The sequence below is a fragment of the Bufo bufo genome, chromosome 3 (assembly GCF_905171765.1).
Source record: "Bufo bufo chromosome 3, aBufBuf1.1, whole genome shotgun sequence".
Classification (NCBI taxonomy): domain Eukaryota; kingdom Metazoa; phylum Chordata; class Amphibia; order Anura; family Bufonidae; genus Bufo; species Bufo bufo.
In genome coordinates this window covers 99,984,914-100,012,180 of record NC_053391.1, presented here as the reverse complement: position 1 = coordinate 100,012,180, position 27,267 = coordinate 99,984,914, and the positions used below count along the sequence as shown (strand labels likewise).

At 45.9% G+C, this 27,267-nt stretch overlaps 1 protein-coding gene across 1 annotated transcript in view; it reads right to left on the bottom strand.

Moving 5' to 3' along the window:
* Positions 1 to 19,264, bottom strand: part of LOC120993243 (adenine phosphoribosyltransferase-like) — a 37,178-nt gene extending 17,914 nt beyond the window's left edge. Inside the window, exons 1-2 of the mRNA XM_040421790.1 lie at positions 19,141 to 19,264; positions 14,033 to 14,178 (exon numbers count right to left, since the gene is read on the bottom strand). Of these exons, the coding sequence (XP_040277724.1) occupies positions 14,033 to 14,178; positions 19,141 to 19,147 (153 nt within the window). The 5' untranslated portion in view covers positions 19,148 to 19,264. The remainder of the gene's footprint in view (positions 1 to 14,032; positions 14,179 to 19,140) is intronic.
* Between the last annotated feature and the right edge of the window lie 8,003 nt (positions 19,265 to 27,267).

Genomic DNA, 27,267 nt, shown 5'->3' with positions numbered 1-27,267 from the left:
CTGCTCCAGGATCCCCACTATTACCCTGCCTCAGGTGACCCTAATGCCTCTGTTTCAGTTATGACCCTCCGTTTGTGCCCTTTGCTCACGTTGCTCCTCTAGCACCTTTGATTGGGCTTTGTTAAAGGTTATGACCTGCAAAGGGGGTTGGACTTATGACTGAAAAATTCTGCACAGTGCGTCACATTCTCCAGTATTGACACCTATGGTTTACATGGCGGTGGTGATGATATTCCGTATTTACAGGCATCACTGCTGCCAGTGCTTTAAGTGGGCCAAAAGAGGTGCCGGTACTCTATTAGGCGCCGGTGCTCCCCCCCCCTGCACATCAGACCCCCCCATCACACACATATATATTAGTTCCTCTATGTACCAGTACAGTACCCCCCCCCCACCACCGCACATTCGTTCCTCTCTGTACCAGTACCCCCCTGCACATCAGACCCCCCCCCCCACTCATCACACACACACACATTAATTCCTCTCTGTACCAGTACCCCCCTGCCAGGGGGGTACTGGTACAGAGAGGAATTAATGTGTGTGTGTGTGTGATGAGGGGGGGGGTCTGATGTGCAGGGGGGTACTGGTTCAGAGAGGAACGAATGTGCAGTGGTGGGGGGGGGGGGTACTGGTACATAGAGGAACTAATATATATGTGTGTGATGGGGGGTCTGATGTGCAGAGGGGTACTGGTACAGAGAGGCACTAATGTGTGGTGGTGGTGGTGGGGGGGGGTACTGGTAAAGAGAGGAACTAATGTGTGTGATGAGGGGGGGGGTCTGATGTGCAGGGGGGTACTGGTACAGAGAGGAACGAATGTGCGGTGGTGGGGGGGGGGTCCTGGTACATAGAGGAACTAATATATATGTGTGTGATGGGGGGGTCTGATGTGCAGGGGCCCCCTACACATCAGACCCACCCATCAGACACATATATATTAGTTCCTCTATGTACCAGTACCCCCCCCCCCCCCCCACCACCGCACATTCGTTCCTCTCTGTACCAGTACCCCCCTGCACATCAGACCCCCCCCCCCCTCATCACACACATTAATTCCTCTCTGTACCAGTACCCCCCTGCCAGGGGGGGGGGGGGTACTGGTACAGAGAGGAACTAATGTGTGTGGGGGGAGGGGGGGTGCCTGTCACTCACCAGTACTCTTCAGAAGTTGGATTCCAAAGCAAAGTCGATGTTCTTTGCTGCACCGTCCGACTCCTGACTCCAAGGAGGACCAGTCACTGGTCGCCGCACTGATCGCTCCTCAGTCACAGGCGCGCGGGAAGGAGTTGACGTCACCTAACGTGAGGTCAACTCCCTGCCTGCGCCAGCCTGAGCCGTACTCTGCAACGACCCGCCCCCCTCCACTAGCTGCCCAGCCAACGACATTAGGGAGGAGATACTGCCAGCTCTCCGCTGCGCTCCGGTACCGGAAACCCACGTACTGGGCGCACGGAGAGGTGCTGGTACTCTCCAGGGCAATTTTTGGAAGTGGCGGTACTGAGTACCGCCGCGTTCCGGCCCACTTCAAGCACTGACTGCTGCCATGTAAAGAGATACTGGTGGTGGAGTGGTGGATGATTTAAAAGGGGTAGTCCAGGTTTTCAAGTTATCCTCTCTACACCATATTGCATAACTATATGATTAGTGGGGTCCGATTCTGCAACCCCCACTGATCCCAGGAACGGGTCCTGTTCCCCCTTTTTGATGGTGTGGCAGGCCACACATATGCCCTGCTGCTCCATTTATTCTCTTTGGGATCTCTGCCATCTCCAGAGATCCCATAGAGAATGGATGGAGAGGCAGGGCATATGCTCGATCTGCCACTCAACCAAGAAGGGGGATCAGTGGGGGCTCCAGCGTTTAGACCCCCACGGATCACTTAATTATCCCCGATCCTGTGGATAGAGGATAACTAGAAAAGTGGACACAGGTCCTTTAACAGGCGAGCATTTCTATTTTAGTTTGACATATTTTGGGCCAGATTTTTTTTACACCTAAAGAAAACCTAAGGGTAGGGAATGTCAAAAGGTCCAACATCTATGACATGACAGGTGATAAGTATCTGATTGATGGGGTTCTGACTGCTGAGACCCCCATGATCAAGGGAACGTGGTCTTAAGACCCTTGTGTACATAGATTGGCGGTAATGTAATTCATTGTCTCAGGACCCCTTTTTTCATAATCAGTGGGTGTTCCAGCAGTCAGACCTCAATCTGATATTTATCACCTATCCTGTAGATAGGCGATATGTCATTATGGTAGGACAACTCTTTTAAATTATAATGTAGATTATGTACAATAGGAATAGGTTAAGATTTGGTAAATTTCATGCCAGACATTTATGCTTAAAGGGTTAAAGGATTTGTCTCACTTCAGTAAATAGCATTTATCATGCAGTTAATACAAGGCACTTACTAATGTATTGTGATTGTCCAGGATGCCTCCTTTCCATCACATTATACACAGCACGTATCCGTGGTCATCACCACCATGTAATCCAGCAGCGGTGGCCGTGCTTACACACTATAGGGAAAGGCTGGAAGTGCGCATAGGCCAAAACCTTTACCTATAGTGTGCAAGCACGGCCACCGCTGCTGGATTGTAGAGTGGTCAAAACCATGGATACGTGCTGTGTATAATGTAATGGAAAAGAGTCAATATGGACAATCACAATACATTAGTAAGTACCTTGTATCAACTTTCTCTACATGATGTAGTAATAGAGTAATGAGCGAGCACTCATACACTTGGCAACCAAATTGACATGTGCAGAAAATATTTATTATATCCCCATAAAATACAAGTAATAAAATTTATAAGAACAATGTAGCAATAATATACAACATTACAGTCACATATTGTGGTAGATATGATCAACACTATATTCATATGACTCAATAGTGTCGATAAATTCAATAATATATATCACACCAAGAAACTTCAAGTATATGCTGTTATTTGGGAAGAGGGGGTATTATCTTCTAGCGCTCTATCCCAATTTGGGAAACTGAATGTCACTGAAAATGTTGTAGGTGTATTCACTGGGAGCGCAACATGTTCATAAAGTGTCCACAGGAATCCTGATAATGTGAAAAGTCTCTTATAGCATATCCTTTTAAGCTCGATATGAGCTTTGGATTGGAGAAAACTTTAAATCGATGTTTGGCTTACCGTCTAGCGTCTGCTGTCTCCCTATTGCTTCAATGGAGCTTTAAATATTTGCCGGCTTATTCAGTCGCTCCATACAGCAAGCTGGTTTAAATTTCGCAGGAGTTCCAAAGATCGCAGGAGTTGCCACTCTGTTCCGCAATTTCCTTTGGTGCAGCTTTCGATGATAAGAATAGTTAATCCTTTACTGTAGAGATTTTCTTCTGTATGGCCATACAGTATTATCGGAGGCTTTTCAATGCAGGTACATCACTTGTTTCACCATACACGTTACGGGTAGATTCACTCTCCCTTCCTCAGTGGTCCACTGAGGAAGGGAGAGTGAATCTACCCGTAACGCGTATGGTGAAACAAGTGATGTACCTGCATTGAAAAGCCTCCGATAATACTGTATGGCCATACAGAAGAAAATCTCTACAGTAAAGGATTAACTATTCTTATCGTCGAAAGCTGCACCAAAGGAAATTGCGGAACAGAGTGGCAACTCCTGCGATCTTTGGAACTCCTGCGAAATTTAAACCAGCTTGCTGTATGGAGCGACTGAATAAGCCGGCAAATATTTAAAGCTCCATTGAAGCAATAGGGAGACAGCAGACGCTAGACGGTAAGCCAAACATCGATTTAAAGTTTTCTCCAATCCAAAGCTCATATGGAGCTTAAAAGGATCAGCTATAAGAGACTTTTCACATTATCAGGATTCCTGTGGACACTTTATGAACATGTTGCGCTCCCAGTGAATACACCTACAACATTTTCAGTGACATTCAGTTTCCCAAATTGGGATAGAGCGCTAGAAGATAATACCCCCTCTTCCCAAATAACAGCATATACTTGAAGTTTCTTGGTGTGATATATATTATTGAATTTATCGACACTATTGAGTCATATGAATATAGTGTTGATCATATCTACCACAATATGTGACTGTAATGTTGTATATTATTGCTACATTGTTCTTATAAATTTTATTACTTGTATTTTATGGGGATATAATAAATATTTTCTGCACATGTCAATTTGGTTGCCAAGTGTATGAGTGCTCGCTCATTACTCTATTACTACATTTGCCTTTAAGAGAGGGTGGGGTGATTCCCTCTATATGAGCTTGCAGCACCATACCTTAACTACTTGCTAGTGAGCCACCACAACCTACCACTATTTTCTCTACATGATAAATGCCAATTGCTGAAGTGAGACAACCCCTTTAACCAGTACACTTAATTAGGGTTAGGCATAAATGTCTTGGTGTGTCTATTCCGTGTTTCCTATGTGTGATTGGTGTGTGCTATATATGTTATATGTATCGGTGGTGTATGTGCAGTATGTGACATATGCATCAGTGGCATGTAAGCCATGTATAAGTTTCTTGTGTGCCACATCTGTCCAATGAGTGATTGGTGTGCGCTGCATGTGTCTTGTTTCTGACTGACCTAAGTGCAGGATATCCATATACTGTCAGTGGCGTCGCCAGGGGGGGGGGGGGGGGGGGGGTCAGAGGGGGCCACGGCCCCCCCATGTGCCCCCAAACTAAAATGCCTCCCCCAAGTGAGCCGCTGCACTGCTGCAGTCGGGTACAGGGAGATGAGCGCTTCCATTACACTCATCTCCATAGTAATCTGCCTGTGCTGCGGCGGTGCAGGGGAGGGAGAGGCGTGTCCCTTCCCCTTCCTCTGATAGGCTGCAGGCACTAGGCCGGCAGCCTATCAGAGGCCGGCGCAGGCGGCCCGATGACGTCATCGCGCCGCCTGAGCCATACAGCGCGGGACACAGGCCGGAAGAGGCATCGCTGACATGGAGGTAAGTAGAATTTTTTTTTGCAATATTTTCACACGCAAAATAAGGGGGGCTCTTGTTACTGGCACATTGGGGGGGGGCTTATTACTGGCACGTGATGGGGGGCTGGGCTCTTATTACTGACACATGATGGGGGGCTCTTGTTACTGGCACTTGATGGGGGCACTTATTACTGGCACGTTATTGGTGGGCACTATAGGGGCATCTACTGAGGCTACAAAGAAGGGGTATTTTATATGGGGGGCTCTGTAAAGTAGCATTTTATACTGGGACACATGGTGGGTACTATGGGGAAGGGGGAGAGGAGTACTATGGAGTCATCTACGGTGGGCACTAAGAAGGGGTATTTTATTATGGGGGACACTGAGGGCATCTACTGGGGCACGATATATGGGGCATTTTATACTGGTACATTATGGGGGGCACTATATAGGGGTATTTTATACTGGCACATTATGGGGGCACTATGGGGACATTAGCTCAACTGGGGGCATTACAAGGGGGTATTTTTTGCATTGTCACATTATAAGGAGAATTATTTCTACTGGGGGGCATTATGGTGGGCTTTATTACTCCCCCATGGTATGACCCCCTAGTAGCAGCACCAGCCTCTCCCTGCTCTGCTATCGCTCTGCCCATTCTCCAAATGCTTATTATAAAATCTCACTCATTAGGATAAAGCACATCATCAGCTCCGCCGAGCCCCCGGACAAAGTGTTGAAGTGACATCAGAGATCCCCAAGGGCCAAGCAACTGTAAGATTTCATGTGAAATATGTTTGTTTATGTTATACACATATAGCCTACACTGTGCCACACAATGTACAGTATACCTCTACACTGTGCCACACAATGTACAGTATACCTCTACACTGTGTAGTCTGTTCTACAGGGAGTGCAGAATTATTAGGCAAGTTGTATTTTTGAGGATTAATTTTATTATTGAACAACAACCATGTTCTCAATGAACCCAAAAAAACTCATTAATATCAAAGCTGAATATTTTTGGAAGTAGTTTTTAGTTTGTTTTTAGTTTTAGCTATTTTAGGGGGATATCTGTGTGTGCAGGTGACTATTACTGTGCATAATTATTAGGCAACTTAACAAAAAACAAATATATACCCATTTCAATTATTTATTTTTACCAGTGAAACCAATATAACATCTCAACATTCACAAATATACATTTCTGACATTCAAAAACAAAACAAAAACAAATCAGTGACCAATATAGCCACCTTTCTTTGCAAGGACACTCAAAAGCCTGCCATCCATGGATTCTGTCAGTGTTTTGATCTGTTCACCATCAACATTGCGTGCAGCAGCAACCACAGCCTCCCAGACACTGTTCAGAGAGGTGTACTGTTTTCCCTCCTTGTAAATCTCACATTTGATGATGGACCACAGGTTCTCAATGGGGTTTAGATCAGGTGAACAAGGAGGCCATGTCATTAGATTTTCTTCTTTTATACCCTTTCTTGCCAGCCACGCTGTGGAGTACTTGGACGCGTGTGATGGAGCATTGTCCTGCATGAAAATCATGTTTTTCTTGAAGGATGCAGACTTCTTCCTGTACCACTGCTTGAAGAAGGTGTCTTCCAGAAACTGGCAGTAGGACTGGGAGTTGAGCTTGACTCCATCCTCAACCCGAAAAGGCCCCACAAGCTCATCTTTGATGATACCAGCCCAAACCAGTACTCCACCTCCACCTTGCTGGCGTCTGAGTCGGACTGGAGCTCTCTGCCCTTTACCAATCCAGCCACGGGCCCATCCATCTGGACCATCAAGATTCACTCTCATTTCATCAGTCCATAAAACCTTAGAAAAATCAGTCTTGAGATATTTCTTGGCCCAGTCTTGACGTTTCAGCTTGTGTGTCTTGTTCAGTGGTGGTCGTCTTTCAGCGTTTCTTACTTTGGCCATGTCTCTAAGTATTGCACACCTTGTGCTTTTGGGCACTCCAGTGATGTTGCAGCTCTGAAATATGGCCAAACTGGTGGCAAGTGGCATCTTGGCAGCTGCACGCTTGACTTTTCTCAGTTCATGGGCAGTTATTTTGCGCCTTGGTTTTTCCACATGCTTCTTGCGACCCTGTTGACTATTTTGAATGAAACGCTTGATTGTTCGATGATCACGCTTCAGAAGCTTTGCAATTTTAAGAGTGCTGCATCCCTCTGCAAGATATCTCACTATTTTTGACTTTTCTGAGCCTGTCAAGTCCTTCTTTTGACCCATTTTGCCAAAGGAAAGGAAGTTGCCTAATAATTATGCACACCTGATATAGGGTGTTGATGTCATTAGACCACACCCCTTCTCATTACAGAGATGCACATCACCTAATATGCTTAATTGGTAGTAGGCTTTCGAGCCTATACAGCTTGGAGTAAGACAACATGCATAAAGAGGATGATGTGGTCAAAATACTCATTTGCCTAATAATTCTGCACTTAGTGTATAAGCACCCTTGTTCTGTGGCGGCGGACAGAAAATAATCTGGAAGTGCCCCTCCCGAGACCAGGCTCTGGATCTGCCACAGTTTAGAAATGTCAAATGTACACTCCTGTGAGAGACGGGGAGGGAGATCTGTGGATGACACTGTTATGGAGGGGGAAATGGGGATGACACTGTCATGGGGTGGATCTGTGGATGACACATATAGCATAAGATGCTATATACGGTATGTGGCATCCACAGATTCCCCCCCCCCCCCCATAGCAGTGTCATCCACAGATCCCCCTCCCTATAAAAGTGTCATCCACAGGCAGCTAGGACATGTTGAAATCTGAGTGATTTTTATTATTATTTTTTTAAACCACAGACAGCAGGACTTTTCTTCCCTGTTGCGGTTTTAGGTATTGGGTAAAGTATGGCAGCATTTCTAAGCGTACTTGTGTAAATGTATCGTTGTTATAACTGCCCCCCCTACTTTTGTCCTGGCCCCCAGTGTGCCCCCCCCCCCAAAAAAAATTTGAAAGCTAGAGATGCCACTGTATACTGTATGTGTAAATTCGTCCACATGTATGTTTGTTCATTTTGCTGTGAATGTCTGCCATCATACTTCATCTTTAAAATTTCTGTTATCACTGTAAGTGCTCATGAACATGACTAGGGCTGCAGTAAACGATTATTTTAGAAAGAGTATTCTACCGATTATTTTTTACGATTAATCTAATAAGAAAAAATTAGACAGTTTTCCTTTTTAAAAACTCAGACCCCCTGCCATCAGTCCCCAACACCCTTCGTTCCCCCCTGTGCGGTCAGCCCAAGTGAATCAGTTCCCCCCAGTGCCATCAGCTCCGTTCCCCCAGTGCCATCAGCTCCACTATCCCCCAGTGCTACTGAGCTGCCCCCTCAGTGCCACCAGCTGCCACCCAGTGCCATCAGCTCCCCCCTCAGTGCCACCAAGGCAAAAGCTGTGGAGCAGCATCATGCCTGGATAGATGCCAGCTACCACAATAAGCTGCATAACCCACATACCGCTGTAAACTGGCACTGAGCCCTGATACTACATGTACAACAGAAAGCCAGGACATAAAGTGCCACCTAGGCTGTAAGTCTCGCCTCCTCCTCTGCACCAGTGTGACCTGTCATCCTAAAGTGCCAGCACATGGTACCAGCAGTGGCTGGCATCACCTGTTACACTAGCCCCGCACCCCAGGCTCCTCACCTCCTTGATCTTGTCCCGCTTCTGCTTGACATCAGGATCCGCAGGCTCCTTGCCCACCACTCCGATAAGCTCTTTGAAGGGCCGGGAATTTAACCTGCCCACAGCCATGCCCCTCCCCTGCGCCCGCAGTTGGTCCTTTTCCTCCTGGATCTCCCCCTTGATCTGCTCGGGCGGGCGGTTCAGCGTGACCTTGGCTTCCCGCAGCACCCTCTCATGTTCCTCCCGGATCCGGGCGGGGGGGCGAGGCGACCCCCGTTCTTTATCCTGCAGCCCAGGACCAAAGGGGGTGCACTGCGGGGGCTGCTAGAAGAACACTCCACACTGAAAGGCAGCAGACTGCCGACCGGCATGGCAGCTGGGCGCGCACAAAGTTTCCCTCAGCAGAGTGCAGCAAGGTACAGGCCGGCAGGTGACCACGGAGCTGTGAGTAATAGCAAGCGCTTCACCCCCGCTCCGTGGTCACATGACAAACGAATCCTCGATGCAAAAAATTTGCATCGAGGATTTTTTTTGTGTCTAATTACTCGATTCAATCGAGTAATCGTTTCAGCCCTAAACACGACCGTTGGATGTTTTGCAGTCTGCAAATTGTGGATCCGCAAAACATGAATACCGGGTGTGTGCATTCCACATTATGCAGAACAGAACAGCCGGCCTCTAATAGAACAGTCCTACCCTTGTCTGTAATGCCGACAATAATAGGACATGTTCTATCATTTTGCAGAACGGTCATACAGACACGGAATGCAAACGGAGTCTTTATTTGTTTTTGCAGCCCCATTGAAGTGAACGGTACAAACATGGAAAAATAATTTAGTGTGCAGGAGCCCTAAGGTGGGCCCCAGAATCAGTTACACTGGTGGGCCCTAAGTACCCCAGTCCGACACTGGCCGCAGGTATAGTGCAGAATGCTTGCTTACAGACTTCAGTTGTGCAACGTCCTAATCCCGGCGTCTGGGGTATCCGTTGCCCCTTAAGAGGTTTTTACAATATATGTCCCTCTGATAGAGCAAGTAGTTGTGGCGCCAGTTGCAGTTAAGCAACGAGGACATGGAGTCCCCTTTAAGTATATTAATGTTGATATCCAGGGTAGGATAGCCAGAGTGGTGGAGGTGGGCATACAATGTCCCTGAAGGTGTTATATGCACGTATCACGGTGCTCCTACCTGGATATCCTTGGATCCCAGATGTGGTTGGACGAAGCAGTGCAAAAAAGGATGAATAACTTGGATGTTGAAGCAAGTAGAATAAATGGAGTCCAGACTTGTAGTAACTTTGAACACAGCTTTATTTGAGTAAACGGTAATCCAGACAGTTTTACAGACTTGATCTTGGTTTTCAGCAAGCTTTGGCATGAAGTTCTGGCAGGCAAACACTCAGCGCTGCTACATCCGAACTCCTTCGGCTCTGCTATATTGGCTGGCTTAAAGAGGAACGTTTCCTTTCTGATTTCTGTAGTAAGCTGTTACTTAGCTTTCTGTAGTCTGACTCTCACTGTAATCCTAGGAAAACTTCTTCCTGGCTTCAAGCTTCTTTAGCTTGGCTTTTAGGCAATGCAAGCTCAGGAGGGGACATACAACCATGTAGAACTCACAGGCAGGGCCTATCCGGCAGGAACGAGGCCTGCTTCCTTCCCCAGCAGGGGATGAGCTGGACACACAACCTCACCCCAGGAGGGGTTGGTTGGAACTGACTCCTCACTAATCTCCTCTCTAGAGGGAGCCAGAGAGATGGAAAGAAGGTAAGAAGGTTTTATCCTCTGCTAACCAGCACTGCCACGTGTTGCTGCCACCTACTGGTAAACCAGGTAATTGCATGAACATAACCAGTTACACAGGAATAAAATATATGACTCGGGCAGCCAAACCCCTTCTGATATTGCAGGAACACAATCCACGGGAAATCAAATATATTTAAATAGATAAAAACTGCTTTAATAGATAGAAATATTGGTCTAGTACATATATTTTAAAACAAAACAAAAAATAAATGCATTAAAAACATGGATAACGAAATCCCCCCTTTTTTCTTAAAAAATACCTAAATCGTGATGGTATAGCACTAGATTAGTATACATATGATCAACTAGAAAAAAGATTTGCAAATATAAGACAACCGTGAGGAAATCGTTGTAAGTATTGATTATTAGGCAAACTGCAATTAGCACGTAGTACACACTATGCGGACCGTTCAAAACAGTTGACTCTGATGCTGAATATAGAGGCGTGTACAGCGAGGCTGTAAGATTTGCTTATAAGCTGTAAAAGCTGTATAAACAAATCTATCACCTCTAATTTTTTCTTGGTTTTTGCTTTTAGTGCATGTACATAGGACATTATTTTACCTCGCAGTACGGCCTTTTCAGTGTCCCAAAAAAGAGTTGGATCATCCCTATGTTGCGCGTTATCCGCAAGGAATTCCAAATGCCATCCCCTAAGCAAATCTTTAAAGTTGTCATTCTCCCCAAGGAATGCTGGAAAATGCCATATATAGTTAGTCCCCTTTTGTATTTGTTCTTTTAGGTCAAGTTGCACCTGAGCGTGGTCTGAGATGACCATGTCTAGTATTCTAGGATTGTCAATCATAGTGTGCATGGAGGCAGAGACCAAAAGATAGTCGATACGAGACCATGAATCATTAGGGGCCGAGTGAAAAGTGTAATCTCGTCCCTCTGCTTAACTATTCTCCAAGGGTCAATGAGATCATTGTCTCGTGTCAACTGTTCTAGAACTTCTTCCCTCCCAGCAGATGCCTTTTTCGCTGCTCTGGCAGACTTACGGTCTTCACTGCTCACCATTACAGTGTTCATGTCGCCCCCCCATGACAATATTGCGCTGCCGTAAAGTTCCTAGGCGAGTGTTTAATGCATGAAAGAATTTTGTCACCATTAGGACCGTACACATTTATTAGGACTATTTCTCCCACTGGGAATTCTATATTTACTATCTGCCATCTACCAACGTCATCCGTTTTATAGTGCAGTATTTTGTATTGCAGCTTCTTGTGAAATAATACCAACGTGCCTCCCTTCTTATTTACAGATTGAGATCCTATGACTTTCCCCACCCACATCCTCTCCATGCGAGTGAATTCTTCTGCCCCCAAGTGAGTTTCCTGGAGCATTTCAATATCGGCCCTACACCTCTGCAAGTGTATTATGACCATATTTCTTTTAGCAGGGGAACGAAGTCCCTTTACATTCCATGATATTACTCGCATTATAGTATCACCGCACGGAGAGGATATGGCCTAAGTATTTGAGTACGCATCCAGACAGTTACTATAACCCATCCCGCCCAGAAAGTCTTACATAACATAATAACTGGAAATAACCTCCCCCTAACATCATAACTGGAAATAATATTCTAGGTTAACATAAACCTCTGTTTACTGCTTGTCGACTTCACTTTTTTCCAACTTGGTCAGTCTACCTCTGTGTGCGAGTTCAAACATATGAAGGCCTTGAGTGTTCATTGCCTGGTTCAGCGGACATTAGAAACTTATGGGGTCGAAAAATATATTCAACATAATAAGCATGAAATTTGACGACATAGTCACCCCTTCAACGCGACGGCAGTTTCCGCGGTTCAACGATCGAGTCGGTATGTGACGCAACTGCTCCCACGATGGTCTCTCCGGTCTTGGCTTGCTTCACTGGTGGCCGGTTTCGGCCTAGTGTTCTCGGTGGCAGGTGATTGAGGCCTAGGTAGTTTCTCGCTTCCTCTGCTGTTAAATACGTAGATGTCGTACCATCCGAATGGAATATTTTGAGAGTAGCCGTGTACAAAAGCGCAAATCTGGTGTGTCTCTCGTACAACTCTGAGCAAATCCCGGAGAACTCTCTCCTCCTCTTTTGTACATCCGCCGAGTAGTCCCCGAATATAAGAACTTTCTGTCCCCGGATTTCAAGGGAGGACCCCTGGCGTTTGTATTGGCGCAATATGGCCGACTTATCGGTAAAGTCCAGATATTTCACTATAACTGGTCTTGGTCTTTGCTGTAAGGCAGAAGGTGCCTTTAAATTGCGGTCTGCGCCTGATCTCAGGTCAGGGCCTATACGGTGAGCTCTCTCTACCTTGCATGGTTTTTCAAGCCCTAGAGCGGTCGGTATCTTATGTTCGCAATTTGCGATTAATTCCCGAGCTGGGATAGATTCTTTTAGCCCCAGGATGCGCAGATTGCTCCTTCGTGAGCGGTTTTCCAAATCATCCACCTTCATTTTTAGGGCCGCTGACTCATTTACTGCTTTGTCCAGCAGTGTGCGCAGGTCGGAGCACGATTCCTCCAGGATCTGTATTCTGTTCTCCGCGCTCTCCAGCCTCGACCCATGTTCAGCTGCAGTCGCTTGCAGAGATTGGAGCGTTAGCCCCACTGTGCTGGCCAGGGATTCCTGTGGTCAGGTAAAATCCGATTGGCAACCTCTATTGCTAGTTTCACATAGTCTATGCTTGTGTCGTCCCTTTGGAGGTCAGCATCTTCAGGAGCAGTCTGTTCTTCCATGACACTCTGCTGTGCAGGCATGGGAACGCCTTTCTCCATTGTCTCGTTTTCCCGCGCTCCTGACTTAAAAGGTTTGCCCTGGCCTTTTCGTCTTGTTTCTGGTCCCCATGTTTAGGATGAAACGATCCATATGCTCCCGCCTATCTGGCGGTCAAGATATTCCCAGAGTTCGTCCGGTATGTAGGGGTAGATTTGCCCACAGAGTTCCGACTGCACGGAGCAGAGGTTAGCTGCATCCTCATTTTCTGGCTTTTTAGCCTTTTCTTGCTGGAATGAGGGTGATCCAGTGGGCGGAGAATGACATAAGTTAGCACATTGGAGACAGTAGCAAGGTGCAGAGTGGTAATGGCACTCTGGGTCATTACAGTTGTGACATGCAGGTATATGGCACATGACTGCTGCAGCCAATCACTGTCCTCAGCAGTATACCACTAAGGACAGTGTGGGTAGTGAGGGCAGTCTGCAATCAAGCCGGACCGGCAGCATAGAAAACAGCGCTGGAGAAAGAGGTAAATATAGCATAATTATTTAGCTTACACCATTCAAAATTTTGAATGATCTCAGACTACATTTTTAAATAAACTATACCATGGGGACATTTATCAAGACTGATGTTCCCATACACCAGTCTTGATCCCTGTATGCCCGAGTGACATGTGTCTAATTTATTAAGAGGCAGATGCCTCTTATTAAATTAGTCACATCTCTGGCAGTCTGTGCCAGAAACTGAAGTCTACGCCAGTTTGGGGCTGGTATAGACTTCAGCCTAAATCCGGCACAAATTAAGGTGCAAATATGGTGTGCACCATAATTTGCTACTTTTTTATGCCACAATAAAAACTTTTATGGCATAAAAAGTTTACTAAATGCCCCTCTATGCATTCCTTTATGGTATAAAACTAACCTGCTGGTGGCAGTAAAGTCTGGATGGGTCCAGCCAAGCGTAGCTTGGTCCTTTTTCATTAGGAGCCATTAATGATAGATACCAGCCACAGGTTCTGTTCTGTGGGCTCTTGTACAGGTCCAAGTGCATAGGTGATGTGTTGCTACCTTCAAATAATAGAAAATAGAAAATTTTACTTCACTTTTACTTTACTTAGAACATTACATTTCATATTCCCTAGAAGGTACAGTGAAGTCCCCAAATTTCCATGTTTGGAAGCCCCTGAAGAAGTGGTGTGAAAACCGGGTTGGACTTGCCTGCAAAGACAGTGATTTCTTTAATTCTATAATTAGAATAAAGTGTGGATTTGTGATCCTGGGGTGAAGGTGTTTCACCATAAGTTTTTCTCTGTTCTCCTTGAATTGGGACACTAAAGCAGGAGGGAAGAGGAAAATGATTGCTGGAGGTCTGGTAGCAGTATGTGGACATATAAACCACAGAACTGAAAATGTGGACATGGATTGGTTGGTGTGGGGGTATTTTTCATTCAGTGTGTATTATGTACAGTAAACAATGGGGTAGGACACAGGAAGAATGTAGGTGACACCAAAATGCTGAACTCAACTTTATCTCAGAGAGGCAAAAAGGCTTAGGCCTTATGCACAAGAGTGTAAGTGTTTTGGGTTCAGCAAACCAGGGATCAAGGCCGTCTGCCAGCAGAACTTTTTTTTTTACCCCTCTTTTATGCTAATTTGCCTATCAATATAGAGATCTTTTTTGGGAGAAAATCACATGAAGGTATGTCTGGGCACCAGGAACAATTTAAACTGGAAAGAGATGGTGACAGCCTCCCTTTAAAGAGCTGAAATGAATGTTCACACTATTTGCTGTAGTCTAAGGAGTAGGAAGGTGCAAGGGACCGTCGTTGACGGAGGTATGTGTCACAGAGGTTCCTGGCCTCGGTGGAGTAAGAGCCACTTTTCATGTGTCAGCAGCAGTTGCTGTTTGACACCTTGCTATTTAGTATAGCTGTAATAGCTGATCCGGGATGGCTCTTACTGGGGAGTAGTCAAAGTGCTGGGTGGGTGACTACTCCCCAGGCCGGGTCTTGACTGGTCTTTATAAAAAACCCAGTCAGCAGTGTAAGCTGGTGGCAATTACGTCTCTCTGTGACAGAGGAGCTCTGGCAATCGCTGGATTGGGATCTGAGCCGTGTGCTAGGCTGGAGGCCTGAGTTTGGGAGGTCTGCTCTGTCCTGAGCAATGCCGATCGGGTGTGAACTAACACCTAGGATAACAGGTGACTCTTTTGCTGTATGAACTGTCTAGGTGTGAATGAACACCAAAAATGCAAATGGACTGTCGTACTGTTTTGTTGCCATAAGTGTGAATAAAACACTGAAGTTTTTGAGTTACAAACTGGTCTTTGCCTCTATACTGCATCCGCTTGTCCTGTCTACCAGAGCGAATTCCCACAAAGGACAGATATGATATGTACAGATCTAGAGCCACCAATAAAGGGGTTCTGAGTAAATAATAATTTGGAAGCATTTCTAGCATCCACACTTTGTAGTAGGACACCCTATTTAAATATTTGTCTCTGCAGTCACCCCTACCAGCAGCTGGAATGGGTTTTTGAGAGATTTCAGCACCTCTACTTCCATAATTCCATTACAGTAGGGTGGCCTGCTGCCAAGATAGGCATACAGCTGCATCAATAGTTATTTATTAGGCCATTTAACCATACCTCCCAACTTTATGGACAGTTAAAGAGGGACACTTATGGTTCACTGTGTGAAAGATCCATTTTTCCTGCATATTTATACACTTCAATAGTCCTCTCTTACGAAATGCGCAAAAATAATGCGAATATAGAAATTTCTGAAATCCCAACTGCATCAAAAATAATGAAATAAAATACAAGACAGGCTCAAATATATAGATAGACAAACTCATTTTGGGTAATATTGTAAATGTAATAATAGAAAAATATACCTCAGATGAAAAAGAGGGACATTTAAGGAGCAAAGAGGGACAGATGGACTTGGATCAAAATGAGGGACTGTCCCTGTATGTGCAGTACCCCAGACCTAGGGGTATCTGCAATTGTAAAAAGTTTTGTATTGTTATATTATGTATTTCATGTTATTTGACCGTGCATGCCAGCAAGAGAAGGTGTGGAAGAAAAAAGTTGGAAGGAACAGCGCTATCCACTCTGCTTCTCCCATATTGGTAGGAGGGGGAGTTCCTATCTAGCTACAGTGAAGATCGGAAGCACAATACAGAGCTCCTGCTCCTGGGAACAATATATAGGTCTCTAGAGAGACCAACAAAATTCAGCTTCAAGAAAGCACCTGAAACCGATACTGCTGCACGGTGAGGGACTATGGCTCAGACACCCATCACCTATACCACCACTGGGCCAGATAAATTTCAACTCTGAACCTTACAGTGGCTAACTATACCAACAAGTGCTAATATACGGTCATCAAAACTGTCACCAGGGGCAAACTGGGAACTTAAAGTGGCCCTGGAAAAATTACTAAAAGTGGCCCCATTTTGTAGTCGGCTCCAAATTGATGGAAGGCAGGGCCAACACAAGTAGGCGAGGCCAGCAATAGCATAGTGTGGCACATTATACTACCCCAACAGAGCCAAATACCACGGTCCATCATAAAATACTGCCAGCAGCACAAAATACATCCCCAAAGACTTCCACTGCCGGTCGTGAGGAGACCTCAGGTGACCCCCTGGGCACCGGCCCACCGGGAATTTTCCCTGTAAGGTCTATGGCCAATCCACCCCTGACTGCCACCATACCTCCTCAACTGGTGCTAAAATCTGCACTTTTAGGTCCCTTTCACACGAGCGAGTTTTCCTCGCGGGTGCAATGCGTGACGTGAACGCATAGCACCCACACTGAATCCTAACCAATTCATTTCTATGGTGCTTTGTACATGAGCGTTGTTTTTCCACGCATCAGTTCTGCGTTGCGTGAAAAATCGCAGCATGTTCTATATTCTGCGTTTTTCACGCAGCCCTGGCCCCATAGAAGTGAATGGGGCTGCCTGAAAAACGCATTGCATCCGCAAGCAAGTGCGGGTGCGATGCGTTTTTCACTGATGGTTGCTAAGAGATGTTGTTTGTAAACATTCAGTTTTTTATCACGCGCGTGAAAAACGCATCAAAACGCATTGCACCCGCGCAGAAAAAAACTGAACAACTATCCAGGCCGTATAGCACACATGGATCCTGACTACAGCTCAAACTGCTGGAGGAATTGTGGGGAAAAGGGAAGCTTATGACATATGTGGTGTTCGTGCCCTATTATTCTCCCTTTTTGGAGGAAGATTTTTGACCTTATCTGGACAGTGGCGGGCTTCCAGATCCCCCTCGACCCTCCATTAGCTGTGCTATCCATCGGAATAGGAGATTTACCTCATTCCCATAGACCGGTTATAATGGGCATTCTCTCGGCTGCAAGGAAGCTTATTGCGACCTCCTGGAAGCTGCCCATTACTCCTCAGGTGACTGATGTGATCTCACTAGTTAATCAGTATATGCAACATGAATATATATATATGCAGATTCTTACTCTGAACGCTTAAAAGCTCACAAAAGATGGGAATTGTGGAACTCTTGCCCGTTTGCAGCTAAGATTCACTCTTTGGCTTTGTAGTGACTGATAATGTGGTATACATACCAGGAGAGAACGGTGGATAGATAACGGTGTAGGAAAAACCCATATAGTGGTACGCTAAAGTATAGAATAAATTAGATCTTAGAAAAGGATCACAAGTTCTGGATTCAATCTATTAGTTTTGTTCTTGGATTGACTATGTTACAATCTGTTGTATATGTCATTAATATGCTTTGCATATATTAGTGATTGTTGCTGGATTATACAAGTGACATTTATTATCTGGTATTCTTATGTTGGATTAACTATGTAACATCACAATATGAATGTCAAAGTTGTACTTTGCAAATCTTAACATTGTTCTGGCTTATGCAAGTGACATATTTACTGTCTGATTTTCTTATGCTGAAAAATCAATAAAACTTGAAAGTTTAAAAAATAAAACTGAACAACTAAACGCACCCGCAGACAAAACTGACTGAACTTGCTTGCAAAATAGTGTGAGTTTCACTGAACGCACTCTGAACGCATCCAGCCCCAATCTGCAATGCCCGTGTGAAACCAGCCTAATGGTCTATTCACACGTCCGTAAGTGTTTTGCGGATCCGCAAAACACGGACACCGGCAATGTGCGATCCACAATTCGCGGACCGCACATCGCCGACACTAGAATAGGACATGTTCTACTTTTTTCGGGAACAGAATTGCGGATCCCGAAAATACGGATCCCGGAAATGCAGATCCGCATCCGTTTCAGCCCCATTGAAAGTGAATGGGTCCACAAATTGCGGAACAGATGCGGACCCAAATTACGGACGTGTGACTAGACCCCTAACTTGCTGCTACTCGATGTGCCGTAAGTTATATTTTGTATTCCTGTATGTTCACTTCTGGCCTGTTTTTTCTCACTACATTTCCACTGCATTGATCCCCAGGGAGCAAGGCCACTACCACTCCCATCCTCTTGCATATGCTAGATGCCAGTTTCTGCTGTTTCCTTAGGAGGCGCAGCAGCAAGTGACAGCAATATTGTAAGCAGCTTCCGACAGCTTATCAGTTATTTATCCAGGTTATATTGCCAATATCCACAAGGCTAAATTGTCTTGCATCCTCCACGCAATCGCGGCATTCAGGAGACACAATACTTATTTTATTTTGTGGTACAGTGGTGTACGCCATATCACTACGGTGTACGCCATATCACTCCATATGGAGAACAAATGCACTAATTGCAATCACATTAGTCCCTGTTTCACACACACAGAAAGTACATGAATTTTGTCATTGCAACGTGTGAAGAAAGCATGCAGCATGTGCAGGGCTCTCTCTGCTGCCTGTCAAGGCTTCTCTGTCGCACCCCGTCAACAGGGGGAAGGGGAGTTTTTTAACTTGCAAAGTTTGCTTTATGTGTGTTGTATGTATGCGTGATTACATTCTGTCTATGCCATTGACGCACTTTCTGCACAGTCAGAGAGCAGTGTTCACCTTACCTGGCATTTTAAACCGTTACAAGTTGCTGCAGCCGCAGAGTCTGCTCCCTGGTTTGCTTGTTCTTCTCTCGGCTATGTAACCCAATCACTCTGCTGGTGCGCTTGTGACCGGTGTACGCCTACTGAGCAGTCTTTGGACTGACCGTAGGAATTCTAGGGGAGAGGAAAGGGCAGAAAACTGTATTGCTGTAGAGAACATGTTCTATGTTTTAAAGGGAATCTGTCACCTGGTTTGAGCATATTAAGGTGTTACTACTGCCATGTACAATACGATACCTTATTTCTTGCTGTAGTCTTCATTTGGTGTTTCGTGGTTTCATTAGCGATAAAATCCTCTTTTTATGTCATGCAAATGAGTGTCCAAGGTGCCCAGATGGGGCATTATTATCCTTCTCTGGAGCCCAGTAGCTCCCACAGACGGGGGGTTAGAATGGAATGGAAAGCTCCATTCTACCTAACTGTAACTCTGCCACCTGCTGGTGAACCAGGCACATTACATGTGAACAAACATTAGAAATGCACAGTGTATAGGACCTGAACAAAATACAAAAGATGACGCTTTGTTAGCCCATTAGAGATAGTAGCAGGGTGCAGAAGTGGTAATGCCTGATCTGAGAGAGCGATCTTGACTAGCTGCAGGGGTTGAACTGGAGGAGAGGGTTTTGAAGAAGTTGCGGGGGACATTTAAAAATTTGCTGTGGGGCCCAGTTATTTCTAGTTACACCACTGCTTCTCTACTTTCTCGCTGTTTAAAGGGAATCTGTCACCTGGTTTGAGCATAGGGGTATTCTCATCTTAGCAATCAGTGTTAATTTAAATCATTTCCCCCCACTGAAGACTTCTTCCCATACATTTTATAAAAAATATCCTACCATTATAATGCAAATTTCTTCTTTCTCTGTGTTGTGTTTATTTGCGCTTCCCATGGATACGGCCACATCTCCCCTGCCGTATCCATGGGCCGCGCCTGCGCACTGCAGCGTCTGCGATCCTGTGGCCGGCCTGTGGAAGGACTTGTGAACGCGCACGTCGGCTGCTCTTTCGGGCGAGGCAGCGGAGTGTGCGGACGGACATCTGAGGACCGGGAGGCTATTTCATAATAGACAAGTATAACCCCCCGTCTGTGGAAGGGTGGGCACCAGTTCTAGTCAGTCTAGCTTACCCCCTGCTAGGGGAAGGTGTGCAGGGCACATCTCTGCTGGATGTGCCCAAGCCAGCCAGAGCACACTCAGCTCTGCTGGCCATGGAGGCCAAAGCTTAAAGTCTCAGGAGCCAGGAGGAAAGTTCCCTGGCCTAAACTAGAGACTGACCAGACTACAAAGAAAGTAGTGCAGCATACAGAAGAAGTAGAGTCATAAAGCCAGCCTGTCAGTACAGCAGAGCCAGAGAGAAACAGATGTAGCAGAGACGCGTTTGCCTACCAGTTTTAATGCAAGACAAAGCTTGAAGATTGTTTCTGATAAACGTTTACCAAAGTAAAGCTGCTGTTCAACTGCATACAAGGTCTGGACTCAATCTTTCTCTCAAATCCCTCAATTATTCCCCCTATTTTTTGCTTCGGAGCCAAAGCCTGGGGTCCAGCCGTATCCAGGTAGGAGCACCGTGACACATATAAAGGGACATTTTAGGCCGCACTATACCACTCGGCATTCCTATACCTGGGACGCTTTATATAGAGGGCCCTGGGGGGAGGTGCCCGTTGCACATACCCTGCTATAGATATAGGGGTGACTAGTGTGAAGTGATGTTTACCAGCCGGGATTACAGCAGTACAAATACATATAAAAAAAATTACATTTTGCAAATACCCATATATATACACACACACAAGGCCCCACTACTGATACGGAGTGGGACATTGTACACATCGACCGCCCACTGGGGTGTGTCAGATGCCAGGACATGTGCATCTGAGGAGAAAGAGGTGTGAAGAGTCATAGTAGTAGAGTCTGAGTGGCTGGAGAACGGCTTGGAGACTCCAGTGAGCTGTTGTTAAGTCAGTAAAAGAGGGTGCTAAGCTGAGAGCCAGAGAGAGCTGAAGATGGATTATGGCAGCTGTATAGAGATGACAGTCCAGAAAAACCGCCCAGAGAAACAAGCTACGGCTGCAATGTCCAAACCTCCCATATAAAAAAAAAAAAAAAAAAAAAAAGGGAGAAAAGAAAAGAATCGCACATCCAGCTGCTAGGCTTTGATCTCATCCCTGCTACTTTTGCAGAAGACAGCACTAAATAGCGCATGTGTACCGCCTCCTATGCTACATGCTGAATGAGGCATTAGTGTACATTTTGATCAAAAGGCATAAGCCCACTCACCACGCCAAGGTTGCCTCTATGAGTGGGTCCTAACCTAAAATTGGCCCGACGCTGCACGGCGCCATCCCGGCCCGCAGCGGGACCCAGCAGCCAAACAGCACCCCTGCTGCCTGACCATGCCATACCTAGCACTGGGCCTCACCAACCCGCCAGAAAAACAGCACAGTGGCCCCCGTGCAGCACCGCACCATGTGAACAGTTGACAAAGCTCACCTTACCTGAAGCTCTCAGGAACTCCAACTGAGAGCATGGTAGGTTAATTTAACCCCTACTGCAGAATACTTGGCTAATTAAAATCACCTGGCCGAATGGAAGGAGTGCTGATCCAGGGACAGAATCTCTTACATTAACCTACCATGCTCTCAGTTGGAGTTCCTGAGAGCTTCAGGTAAGGTGAGCTTTGACAACTGATCACATGGTGCAGTGCTGCACGGGGGCCACTGTGCTGTTTTTCTGGCGGGTTGGTGGGACCCAGGGCTAGGCATGGCATAGTCGGGCAGCAGGGGTGCTGTTTGGCTCCTGGGTCGGGATGGCGCTGCAGCGTCGGTGGTCGCTGTGCCAATTTTAGGTTAGGACCCACTCATAGAGGCAACCTTGGTGTGGTGAGTTGTCTTATGCCTTTTGATCAAAATGTACACTAATGCCTCATTCAGCATGTAGCATAGGAGGCGGTACACATGCGCTATTTAGTGCTGTTTTCTGCAAAAGTAGCAGAGATGAGATCAAAGCATAGCAGCTGGATGTGCGATTCTTTTCTTTTCTCCCTTTTTTTTTATAAATGTCCAAACCTCCTGCACTTCATCTGGTCAGTTCATTTAAAAAAAGGGAGGTCCAGGCATTATGGACATAATAAGGAAGCAAAAGTGTTCCCTTATTACGGCCATGAGAAGGTGGCCTTACTTCTAGGGCTGTTAACAATGCCAAAATGAGATTTTAACTACAAATTGGCAAATATGTGCTGGTTTTGCATTGTCACAATTTAATCAAACATTGTTCCAGCAAAGTGCAAATCCATTCAATTAGGAGTTATTGGTATACATTAAAAGACAAACCTAAAATATGTAAGCAATTTCTGCATTCGCTTTCTTTGTAAGCCAATGAATCCTGGCCTTATGGATGTGGATGTGCTGGAACTATTTTTGCAACCCACAATATCTGAGACACGTGTAAACCTCAACTGATTACCTGATGACAATTTGATGTGAGTCCTACCATAGCTGGTTATACACTGCATCATGCTATTTGGCAAACCATTTAATGTGCTTGTATGTGCCAGTACTGCACAGAATTAAGGCCTTCACTACTTGTACCCGATAATTGCCTCATGTACAGGTGCCTCCCGATCAGCTGTTCAAAGGAGCTGCGGCGCTCATGCGAGTGCTGGGCCCTCTACATTGTTTACCTCAATCTACTTAGTAGAAGCTATTGCAGCTTCATCCCGTTTCCTGTAATAGAATGAATCTGCAATATCCTACAATACTCCTGCCAATTAGAAGGTGCAGGTAGATGGACCCATGTAAATATTGAACAGCTAAATCGTAAGGGGGGGGGGGGGGTATTGATGTGATGCATATCCTGAGGATAGGCAAACAATGCTTTTTGTGCCTGAAAATTCACTTTAAATAAAATACCCTATAATCAGTGGTGGCGAACCTATGGCACTGGTGCCAGAGGCGGCACTCAGAGCCCTCTTTTGTCTGCACCCTGGAAAAAGTCTATGGTATACCAATATGCCTTAGACTTCCGCCATTCATCAGCGCAGGGCACGCTATGAACGGCACAGGCAGCGCACTAAATGTAGGCAGGCTATTATAGCTAAAAGATAAAGTACATGGAAGACATACTATATTGATATTTAAGGTTAAATTGCCGTGTTGGCACTTTTCAATACATAAGTGGGTTGCAGTTTGGGCACTCTGCCTCTAAAAGCTTCATCACTATCATATATTATATCAACTATATAAGGATTTTATACAGATTTAGGCCTCATGCACATGACCGTTGTGTGCATCCGTGGCCGTTGTGCCGTTTTCAATTTTTTTTCGCGGACCCATCGACTTTCAATGGGTCTGTGGAAAAATCGGAAAATACACCGTTTTGCAGCCGCAACCGTGATCAGTGTTTCCTGTCCGTCAAAAAAATATGACCTGTCCTATTATTTTGACGGACAACGGTTCACGGACCCATTCAAGTCAATGGGTCCGTGAAAAAACACGGATGCACACAAGATTGGCATCTGTGGTCCGTGGCCGTAGGCTACTTTCACACAGACTGATCCGCAGATCCGTCTGCATAAAAGCTTTTTCAGAGCTAAGCTTTCACTTCGCGAAAACTCAGATCCGACAGTATATTCTAACACAGAGGCGTTCCCATAGTGATGTGGACGCTTCTAGTTAGCATATACTTTGAACTGTGTACATGACTGCCCCCTCCTGCCTGGCAGCACCCGATCTCTTACAGGGTGCTGTGATCCGCACAATTAACCCCTCAGGTGCTGCACCTGAGGGGTTAATTGTGCGTATCATAGCCCCCTGTAAGAGATCATGTGCTGCCAGGCAGGAGGGGGCACACCCCCCTCCCTCCCCAGTTTTAAATTCATTGGTGGCCAGTGGGCCCCCCCTCCCTCCCTTGTATTTAACACATTGGTGGCCAGTGCGGCCGGCCCCCCTCCCTCCCCTGTAGTATTGTAGATTCATTGGTGGCCAGTGGGCCCCCCCTCCCTCCCCCTCCTAATTAAAATCTCCCCCCCTATCATTGGTGGCAGCGGAGAGTACCGATCGGAGTCCCAGTTTAATCGCTGGGGCTCCGATCGGTAACCATGGCAACCAGGACGCTACTGCAGTCCTGGTTGCCATGGTTACTTAGCAATTTTTAGAAGCATTATACTTACTTGCGAGCTGCGATGTCTGTGTCCGGCCGGGCGCTCCTCCTACTGGTAAGTGACAGGTCTGTGCTATAAGCAATGCGCCGCACAGACCTTTCACTTTCCAGTAGGAGGAGCGCCCGGTCAGTCACAGACATCGCAGCTCGCAGGTAAGTATAATGCTTCTAAAAATTGCTAAGTAACCATGGCAACCAGGACTGCAGTAGTGTCCTGGTTGCCATGGTTACCGATCGGAGCCCCAGCGATTAAACTGGGACTCCGATCGGTACTCTCCGCTGCCACCAATGATAGGGGGGGGGATTTTAATTAGGAGAGGGAGGGGGGACCCACTGGCCACCAATGAATCTACAGTACTACAGGGGAGGGAGGGGGGGCCGGCCGCACTGGCCACCAATGAGTTAAATACAGGGGGGGGAGAGGGGTCTGCCCCCTGCTGCCTGGCAGCACCTGCCAGGCAGCAGGTGGCAGTCATGTACACAGTTCTTTTAGCATATTCTAACATGAAGCGTCCCCATCACCACGCCTCTGTGTTAGAATATACTGTCGGATCTGAGTTTCACGATCTAACTCAAATCCGATGGTATATTCTAACATAGAGGCGTTCCCATGGTGATGGGGACGCTTCAAGTTAAAATATACCATCGGATTGGAGAAAACTCCGATCCGATGGTATAATAGGGACTCCTGACTTTACATTGAAAATCAATGGGGGACGGATCCGTTTGCAATTGCACCATATTGTGTCAACGTCAAACGGATCCGTCCCCATTGACTTGCATTGTAATTCAGGATGGATCCGTTTGGCTCCGCACGGCCAGGCGGACACCAAAATGACTTTTTTTTTCATGTCCGTGGATCCTCCAAAAATCAAGGAAGACCCACGGACGAAAAAACGGTCACGGATCACAGACCTACGGACCCCGTTTTTGCGGACCTTAAAAAAAACTGGTCGTGTGCATGAGGCCTAAGGCTACATGCTGTTAAAGCAGCCCTAAATTAGGGCATTTTAGATACACTCTGGTGTTCCAGATCAATGTACCCCCCCAGGGGTTAATATCCATGTGTGGCTGAGAGACTGAACACTGACACAGAAGTTGGTCAAAGCAATCTCTAACTTTATTACATGGGATAAGCCGTATTATACATCTTCAGAAGAGGGCAGTCCTCTCCGAGGCTAAAACATTGTTTCATTGGTCAAAAAGGAAACCCTGCATCTGCGCACTGGGCCCTACTTTGGAATGTGAACTAATGTAAACATCTTGTTACCATCGCCATTTTGTAATGGCGTTTATCCTAACAATAATACTGCATACGTCATATGTGACACTTCAAAGAGGTGCTTCTTTATAGGCAGTGAATAATATATATCATCAAGCCATATGATTGGCTTACGCATCTCCACCACACTCTATGGGACACCTGTAGTAAGATGAGAAATCAGACACTGCCCGCAGCACTTTGCCCCCCTCTCTTCTACAGTCTTGAAACAAAGAGAGGGGTGGGAGGCACTTGGAGAAGAAAAAGTTAACTCATTACAGTCCTAGATATACAAAATATAGAATAAAATTCACACATCTTTAACAATGCACACGACCGTGCAGTTTTTTTGCGGTCCGCAAAAAACGGAAGCCGTCCGTGTGCCCATTGTAGACATAAGAATAATCACAAAATGGGTAGCTTTATTAATACTTAACATTTATTTATTTAAAAGTTAAAATAATAGGCCCTTGATGTATAGAAAAAATCTAGACTGAGTGCAATTGGGATATTGCATACAACTCTCTGTTGGCATGCCAACACAGAGAGAAAAAAAAAAAAAAAAAAAAAAAAAAAATGGACCAAAAAAGGAAGAAGGGACAGATATATTGATAGGTTGAGAAGAGAGGATGCGTAGTAAGAGGGACGCACTGCTGAGTCTCAGCCCTAGATGTCCCTTATCCTAACTCCTCAACACACTAAAGATCTATCCCAACCCTAGTTAGCCCTACCTAGACCTGGACTGCCCAGCTTTGTCCGAAAGATAGAATGTGGTCCCTATTTCTAGAGAATAGCATACCGGATCAGACAAAGGAGGGCAGTATATAGAAGACTGACAAACAAAAATTATATATATATGTGTATATGAGAAAACCTATATACATTGCGATGAATGAGCTATATAGGTACAGTGCTCAGGGATCAATGGTAGGTCCTAAGTTGATAAAGAGCGTCCCATAAATACATATATGACACAACCTATTAAATTTGTGATAAATAAACTCAATAGGTACAGTGCTCAGGGATCAATGGTAGGTCCCAAGTTGATAAAGAACGACGTTCTTTATGGATCCATTTTAATCAACCAACCTACCAGACTGGGATGGATCCCGATCCAGTTTAATCAACCAACCAGTTACTGGTAGGTTGGTTGATTAAACTGGATCCGATCCATCCCAGGCACCATCTCACCCGTCCCAGTGCGCCAGTATACTAGCCCACCCTGGTACTGTTTGGACAGTTGGACTGGAGAAATGTGCATTTGGGGGGGAAGGGGCAGTTACTGGTAGTACCAGTAACTGCCCCCCCCCCCCCCCAAATGCACATTTCTCCAGTCCAACTGACTCCAAACACAAACAGAACCAGGGCCGCAGGGCGGGCTAGTAGTACACTGGGACGGCCCGGATGGGTGAGATGGTGCCTGGGACTAAGTAAGTCAGTGAGTGGGAAACTGGGAATGGATGGATCATGGATAGATCCGATCCAGTTTAATTAACAACAATATAACCAACCTACCAGACAGAGTCAGTAACTGTAACTGACTGTGTTCTGTTGTAGACTAGACTCACTGTACACTTGGAACTTCAGTGGAACTTGGCTAGCTGCCTTCTGACTGTGGGCAGCGGGCCAAGGGCCTTCCCTGGCGCTGGCAGAGTCAGACTGGGCTGTGGC